Source organism: Podarcis erhardii (assembly GCF_964252035.2).
Source record: "Podarcis erhardii genome assembly, chromosome: 13".
Lineage (NCBI taxonomy): Eukaryota > Metazoa > Chordata > Lepidosauria > Squamata > Lacertidae > Podarcis > Podarcis erhardii.
In genome coordinates this window covers 20,187,057-20,195,784 of record NC_138502.1, presented here as the reverse complement: position 1 = coordinate 20,195,784, position 8,728 = coordinate 20,187,057, and the positions used below count along the sequence as shown (strand labels likewise).

The 8,728-nt window shown below is 40.3% G+C and overlaps 1 protein-coding gene across 1 annotated transcript; it reads left to right on the top strand.

Annotated features, from left to right (window-relative positions):
- Nucleotides 1-1,814: 1,814 nt before the first annotated feature.
- Nucleotides 1,815-6,862, top strand: LOC309328440 (vomeronasal type-2 receptor 26-like; the record flags this gene model as incomplete). The annotated part of the gene is made up of 5 exons (XM_081838436.1): nucleotides 1,815-2,102; nucleotides 3,056-3,916; nucleotides 4,205-4,432; nucleotides 5,240-5,366; nucleotides 5,706-6,862. The coding sequence occupies 5 exons, from the start codon at nucleotides 1,815-1,817 to the stop codon at nucleotides 6,614-6,616; spliced, it is 2,415 nt and encodes an 804-aa protein (XP_081694562.1). The 3' UTR covers nucleotides 6,617-6,862.
- Between the last annotated feature and the right edge of the window lie 1,866 nt (nucleotides 6,863-8,728).

The following is an 8,728-nucleotide window of genomic DNA, read 5'->3' as shown; positions in this document are numbered from 1 at the left end:
TTGTTTCTTGGACACCTACCTCCTTGCCACTCCTTATCTCTATCTATCTGTCTATCTATCTATCATCTATCCATCTATCATCTATTTATTTATTTATTCATTTAGCTATCTAGCTATCTATGCCAAGCACATAAAGTTGAATGAACACAAATTAATGTGCATGAGTTGTGGGTTTTCTGTATATACCGTAAATGAAAGATATAACCCTGGACAGATAGCTCTGTTAACTGTATTCCATTAGACAGTATGATAGGTAAAGGATTTTCCCCCTGTAACAGAGGCATGCTCAGGTTGCAAAAACCAAAAATAACACAGGGTTGGATGGGGGGGTGGTTTAAAATATTTTTTCAAAATTAAAAAAAAATTATTGAGCAAACGTCTTTTATTTGGCATATTCTCAAGAAGCTCAGCTGCATCAACAAGTATAATCATTACTTCTCTGCTACCACACCAGTCTATTATTACTGGAATCTACACTTGAGAAATGCCTTGCCTTGGGAAGAACCAAAATAATGTCACAAAAATGTGGCAAGCTTTCTTGGTATCATTTTCTTGTTCTCTGTCATTCCAAGTCCTACTCTCTTCAAAGGAGAGAAAGCTATAGTTCAGATGTGAAAAACAAGATTTCTTCAGCAATTCCCCAGATTTCAGATGGTGATTAACTTCCTATTTAATGACCAAAATGATGGTAATTAATTCTGCTGAAATCTCAAAACCCACAGGAATACCCAATTTTGACCATAATAGCCCGCTTCTCTCATTATCAAAAGAACTCTAATTATAACTCCGATGCTTCTCAAAAATCCTAGACAGTTTCAGGAATCATGAGCATAATTAATAGCTAAGACGGTGAACAATGTCATAAGTAGAGCCACTACCATTTAGAACCAGAGAAAGGACTTGGACACTTGGCATCAGGAGCAGGCAGATATCAGGCTTGCAAAATCTCCTTTGTTTTATTATAGAAGCCCAAGAACCACCAGTGGAGCCAGGTATCAGATAGCAGCAGGGAGACAACATATCCTAAGGATACCTTTGAGTACATGCTCAGCCCTGGAATTTCTTTTCAGAACCAGAACTGCAGTCATAATACCATGTATTAGTAGATTCTGACCTATCTTCTGCACACCTCTCCTTTTCATTCTATAGTTTCTATTCTATAGTTTGAACTCTGATATTCCTGGGTTCTGGCCTATCGGCAGACCAAACTAGCAGACACTTATCATCACAGAAAACCCAATTTTACTGTGGAAGAACAAAATAAGAGAATCTGGGTGTAGAAGGAATATTTCCATTGTACTCATGAAGTCAGTTTTAGTGGTCTTGCAGCTGGTATTTCTTCCTCACATGGTATGCAAAGTTTGCAATGTTCAATGCAGGGTCCCTAGTCCTCATCCTCCGCCTCAAAAGTACCATCAGCCAGGAGATCTTATCATTGGTGGAATTGTCTCTCAGGCTCGCTTCATCTCCAGCTCATTCACCTTCACTAAGGAACCCCCTCCAGCATTACTGGAAGAGCTTGTGTAAGGACTTTTCTTTCTTCCTTTCTTCCACCAGAATAATCAGAATATAATGAAGTATTGGATTTGCAGAACTCTGGGTTATTCATTTGAGCTGTAGAAAATGTTATGATGGTAAAGAGAACAATGAAGAAAAGAAGCTCCCTTTACTCTACATAGTCACACTTTTCAAAGCTACCTTACTTCTTCTTCTTCTTCTTTACATTTTCTTCCACTTCTTTTTTCCATTCATCTCTTTTTTACCAACATAAGAGAAACCCTTCTGATACAGAATCCATCTCTCATTCTAGCATTATGCCTAAGAACTACCAACACATCTTGGCCTTGGAGTATGCGGTGAAGGAAATCAATGAAAACTCACAGCTCTTACCCAATGTCACCTTGGGTTTCCACATCTATGACAGCTATTTAAGTGCAAAGTGGACCTATCAGGCCACTCTGCTATTTCAATCCACTCTAGACAGGTTTGTCCCCAATTTCAGATGTGGTGTCCAGAATAGTCTGACAGCAGTCATTGGAGGACTGGACTCTGAAGTATCCCTTTACATTGCAACCATCTTGGATATCTATAAGATTCCACAGGTAGGTTATATGTGGAGTATTGGAATCCATTATTTTTTGCTTTCTACTTTCATTTCATTCATTGGAGTCGGAAATGAGTGCAAATGAAATAATCATACATATCTTTTATTTCTTTATTTATTTATTTATGACTGTCTTGTGCTGGCTGAGAAAGACATTCTTCATGAACATTCATTGCAGCTGAATGTTGTGGCTAATCAGATAAGGATTAACTTTTTATCTGCATGTCAAGGTCCACACTCTGAGAGCCAAACTGAACATGTGTAAAAGTTCAACCTAAAATAAAAAGAGCTCACCCCTTTGGCTACAGTGTAGGAGGGGAGTCTATATTTATTATGAACCTGAACATGTTGCAGATGGGCATGAAACCAACCTTTTCACTGCCTCACACTTCTTGCTCTCTGAGCCAATTGCATTTGATATCAAAATATAGGCTGTGGAGTAGGACAGGGGCTTATACAGACAGACCTACACACACACTGTCACCAGACTTCCCTTCTCATGAAAAGGTAAGTGGCTTTCAGGGTCTTCAGATTAGTGCAAAATTTGTCTGACTTTCAGATGGGAGAGTACTTGCTTCCAAGTTCATAAAACACCTTAGAATATAGCTTTCCCCATTTATAAAACAGCCATTTTTGAGGTGGATGAGATGAAGAATTGTTTAACTCCATTCTAATGGAGTGTCCTAGTAAAGGTATTTGAGTTCAAGTCTATTTCTTTTCATGAGAGTCAACAGCAGTTATCCATTAAGCATTGCACTAACTAGATGATAACAGACTGGCTCCCATTTCCTGAATATCAGATTCCTTTCTGTGTCACAGGAACAATAAAATCTCCCTTTCATAGAGGGTTGTTCTGACTATTAATTGAATGTGGATTTGGGGTTTTCCCCCAACATTTTAAAATGGCATTCTTATTATTGTCTTTCTCCCCTGTTGTGAATACTTCCTTAGCTCATTTATGGTTCTGCTCCTGTGATGAATGATAAAACTCCAGGCCTTTCCTTCTACCAGATGGCACCTCAGGAAAGCCAACAATACATGGGGATTCTCTCTTTGCTGCTGCATTTTAGATGGACGTGGATTGGGGGCATTGTTATGAATAATGACATTGGAGAAAGATTTGCACATATTGTAGTTCCCCTGTTTTCCAAGAATGGTATCTGCTTTGCCTTCCTAGAAAAAGTCCCCAGTTTTAATTTTGTCAGTAAAATTAATGATATGCTAGAAATGGGAGCAAAAATTCATGATACCATAATTGGCAGCAAAGCCAATGTAGTGGTAGCCTATGGAGAATCATATTCCATGACCATTTTCAGATGGTTTCCATATGTATCAGAACTCGAACACATGAGCGAGAATCCAAAAGGTACAGTATGGATAATGACAGCACAAGTGGAGTTCACTTCATTGGTCTATCAAAGAACTTGGGAAACTGAATCATTCCATGGTGCTCTGTCTTTCAAAATTCACTCCAGTAGTATACCTAGTTTTCCCCAATTTGTTGCGAGCAGAATCCCATCCAACAGAAGAGGAGATAGTTTTATAATGCCATTCTGGCAACAGGCATTTGGCTGCACGTTCCCTAATGTGGTTGTGGATAATGTGAGTGGAGACATTTGTACAGGGTGGGAGAAGATGGAAAGCCTTCCAGGAACTTATTTTGAGTTATCCATGACTGGTCATAGCTACAGCATCTACAATGCTGTCTATGCTGTGGCCCATGCGTTACATGACATGTCCTCATCTATACCCAAACGGAGAGGAATGGTGGATGAAAGAGGACCAAAACTTCAAAATCAACAGCTCTGGCAGGTACTGAATTAAAAATCTTTCATTTGGCATCACACTGTATATTTGATGTTATTCTCTCCCAGTTCTTACTGTGCTAACATTTTCTTCTTCCTTCCTTTCCTTTCCACCTAGAAAGGACACGATAGACTTTATTCCAATCAAACATCCTGTTTGACTTTTTGTGGTCTTCTCTGGGTTATAAAGAATGGGCATATTTTGCATCATTCTTTTTCCACTCAAATGTAAAGCATCGTCTGAAAGATCTAAATGGAGCCTTTTTCAAGTCTTGCCTTTTATGTCTCTATTTAGCTCCATCAATTCCTTAGAGTTATCTCATTTAACAACAGTGTGGGGGACAAAATATCCTTCAACCAGAATGGGGAGGTAGTAGCTGGATTGGACATTGTCAACTGGATTTTTTCCTTGAACCAATCATTTCGTTCCGTGAAAGTTGGGAAGGTTGATCCTGAGAGTCCTGCAGACCAAGCATTCACAATCAGTGAGGATGACGTAACATGGCACAACTGGTTTAACCAGGTAGGATAGGGAATTATTCAAATGTTGAATGTTGTATTTTTAAGCTGCCTTGGGTTTATTAAATGTTGGAGGGTGGGCTAAACATTTTATGACTAAAATATTAATCTCTAGGTAGCAGCTAACTGAAGCAGACCTGCAACTTGAGGCCATTACATGTGCTCCCTTGGCCCCATCCCTCTTGGCTTACAGCAAGAGGGGCCAGGGGCTGACTGGTTGAGTCCAGTGTGTGGTTAATACTGCACTGCATGAGAAGGTGGTCCCCGTTGCAAGTGTTGCATTGAAAGAGGCAGTGGGGAGACTGCTCCTGCTGAAACTAACTCTGGACCCTTTGGACTGGAACAATTATTGACCAGTTGTAGGTATCCGCTTTGGCGGGAAGGTGGCAGAGAGGGCCCTGTAAGGGCAGCTGCAGGCATCCTTGGAAGACACAGATTACTTAGATTCAGTCCCAACCTGGGTTCAGAAATGGCCAAAGAATAGAATTGGCCTTGCTTGCCCAGGTAGATGACCTATGCCAAGAATGTGGTGGGCTGTGTGACCTTGCTCCTGCATTTTGATCCCTCATTGGCTTTTCATACCGTCGACCATGGCACAACATTGTGGCTCTCACCAATCCATGTAGATTGGTGAGAGCCACAATGTTGTGCCATTTTTATTGTTATAAAAGGGGGAAATAGAAGTATTGATCCCATTCATGCATTACTGAATTGTCATCTCATTTCAAATGCATATGGAAAAGCCCTAGAAACTTAAGGACCCCAAACTCTTTAGTCTGAACATGTTTATTCTCTTTCATGTATGGATTAGACACGACCCCTGTCAATATGTAGCAAGAGTTGTGCTCCTGGTTACAGCAAGATAGTGAAGGAGGGTCAGCTATTCTGCTGTTATGATTGCATCCTGTGTCCAGAAGGGAAGATTTCAAACCAGAATGGTAAGAAATATATTTCAAATGTAATTAAGAGGAATTGGTATATAGCAATACTTTTCTTAGGTGGTATGATTGAACAGTTTGGTAAGGAGAGGCTGTGAGGAAGCTACTGGATACAAAATAATCTGGAGTGTGTATCTGGATCTGTTATTTATTTTTTAAAAAAAAACAACAGTGAATAGCTGGCCATTGAAAATAATTTAACCACTCAACCTCTGCCACATTTCATCACATCTGCACTAATTTTAAATAGAGAACTTGTAGTAGTTTTGGAGCTCTGGCATGTTCTTCAAACTGGTGCCAGAAAGCTTAATGGCTTGACCAAATCATTTCATGTTGCAGATATGAACGACTGCCAAAAATGCACAGATGGGAACTATCCAAACAAAAACCAGGATTTCTGTATTCCCAAGACTGTAACCTTCTTGGCTTATGAAGAACCATTAGGGATCGGTTTAGCTTGTTTTTCTCTTTCCTTTGCTTTGATCACAGTTCTGATCCTAGGAGCATTTATGAAGCATCATGGCACACCCATCGTCAAAGCTAACAACCGCAACCTTACCTACACTCTCCTCATCTCCCTCTTGCTCTGCTTCCTTTGTACACTGCTATTCATTGGCCGACCTGAGAAGGTAACATGTCTCCTCCGACAAACTGCTTTTGGCATAATCTTTTCAGCGGCTGTTTCATGTGTCTTGGCAAAAACAATCACTGTGGTTCTTGCTTTCATGGCCACCAGGCCAGGATCCAAGATGAGGGTGTGGGTGGGGAAAAGACTAGCCAACTCCATTGTTCTGTCCTGCTCCTTGGTTCAGGTAGGTATCTGTATGGTGTGGCTGGCAACCTCCCCCCCGTTCCCAGATGTGGACATGCACTCTGCAACAGATGAAATCATATTGGAATGTAATGAGGGGTCTGTGACTCTGTTTTACTCTGTTCTTGGCTACATGGGTTTCCTGGCCATTATCAGTTTCATTGTGGCTTTCCTTGCCAGGAAGTTACCTGACAGTTTCAATGAAGCCAAGTTTATCACTTTTAGCATGTTGGTTTTTTGCAGTGTTTGGCTGTCCTTTATTCCATCCTACCTGAGCACCAAAGGAAAATACATGATTGCAGTGGAGATCTTTTCTATCTTAGCCTCCAGCGCTGGGGTGCTAGGGTGCATCTTTTCACCAAAATGTTACATTATATTATGGAGACCTGAACTGAACAATAGGGAAGAGCTAATAAGAAGAAAATACAGAAAAAATTAAGAACCTGAAACCCTTGTTTTAGTTTATGATCTAGAGTTGCAAATATGCAGAGCGGAATATTTATAGTAGTCAGCACAGATAAATCTTATTCATCTATCAACACAGGGGTCCCACTATCCGCCCCCTCACTTTTTGTAAATTTACATATTCAAGCATAAAGAATTATGCCCAAACCTCACTATACACTCTGCAAATTCAGATACTTGAACAGATGAATCAGAGTCCAGGGGAACTGGACAAATCAATTTTTGCCTTTGTCTCTCTTTTACTGATTGGTTGCAGCCATTTCAGGAAGAAATCAGGTGGGGATGGGGATTGGACAAATCCCTGATTAGAAATGTTTCCATAGGAAATAATGAAAATTATGGACTTCTTATGCAAACGCTTGCCTAATGAATGATTTCCAGGAACACATTGTATTTCGTAAGCAGGAAATGCATATATCATTATATTTCTAACTCACATTTTCTTTTAGAAGCTTTTCAATTCTCCCCAAGTTAAAAACCTCATTTGGAATACTGGAGAAAAGTTTATCTAAAGGGAAACTATGGAGCCCATACATCTTACTTTCATCTCCCTTTCAGCAGCTCTTCTTGAAATCCATGAACTGCTTCTCAAATACTTCTCCCATGGGATCTGCTGACTAAGAAATTTTCAGAGCAATCTACCTTTTCTGTACTTCAATGATTGTTGAGTGTGCACTGTTTGAATGCTGTTTCACCTCTTCCTGTTGTCACTGAGGGAGTGGAGAAGGCAAAGCAAAGCAGCACAGTGCATACTAAAAAACACAAAGAGGAGCATTAGGCAGCAAATAATGTGGGACCCAATTCCAAAAATGGCAGGACACAGACCCTCAGCGATCCTGTGGCTGTCTCGCCCCAACTTGGCTGATGCCCAAATAAACCCAATTTGCCTCAGGATTCAGCCAAATCCAGTGCCTAACCCTAATATTTATAACCCACTCTTCGCTGAATGTTTCAATCCCAGAGCAGGGAACAGTGCAATAAAAGAACAATATAAATATACAGGAAAAGAAAGATACCAATATACAAAACTTGCAGTATCCATTAAAAAACCACAATTTCAATAAATAATATAAACAATATAATATAATATAAAGAATATAAAGAACAAACCAAACAGTGGTGAGGACCACAAATAGGGCATTTGATAAGATTAGCTCTTGCTTCAGAATTCCATCTCCACCCACCCCCAATAAACTGGGTGCAGTGTGTTTTTCTTCTCTTAAATTTAGGTTTCAAAAAAAAAAACCCCATAAACCTAAGCAGGCCTCCCAGTTATCTGGGAACTGATGTAGCTTGTGCAAACCAGGTTTAAAGAGCTACAAATATTTGTAGAGCTGGGGATTTCAGAGGCACTAATCAGAGTAGCCTCCATGTTGAGAGACAGGCACTTTGCTTTCTTATCTTCTGTCATGAATAGTCATCTCATAAATTCTCATTTGCAACACAGTCTAAAGCTGACAAGCCACCAAGCACACTCTGGGGATGCTGCCTCCAAGGACTTGTAAAACTTACCGTTTAATGAGGTTTGTATAAGCTATTCTACATCACACTTGTAAGAGGAATGCAGCTGGCTGAAAATGCAACCTTGACTCTTTTCTCTTTTTTTAACAAGCTGGGCATCTGGTTCAGAGATAGGTAAACCTCAGGCCCAGGAGTCTCTTTGCCTGGCTCTCAGGACTTTCCCCATAGCCCGACACCCTCTTGAATCACACCACTTATTGGCCCTGCTTTCTACCTTCCTCAGGTGCTTTTGCCTGGCTGGACTGTGTCCCTGAACTTGGATTTTTGTTTCCTGAATGGGGGGGGTAGAGAGGGGCCTGCTGTACAACTAGCCTGCTGTACAAAAGGTTGTGGCCAATGCACAACCAGGTTCGGAGCATGTGATACATAGTATAGGGTATTTATTTTTTAACAGTACAAACTTATACATGTCTACCTGAAGTAAACACTAATAAGTTCAATGGGATTTACTCCCAGGTAAGTGTATATAGTGTTGCAACCTCAGTCAACCTTTTGACCTTGATTTGTAGGAGTCTTGTGCATCCTGCAGTATATATTTAATAATATGATTTGATTGGCTCTGCAG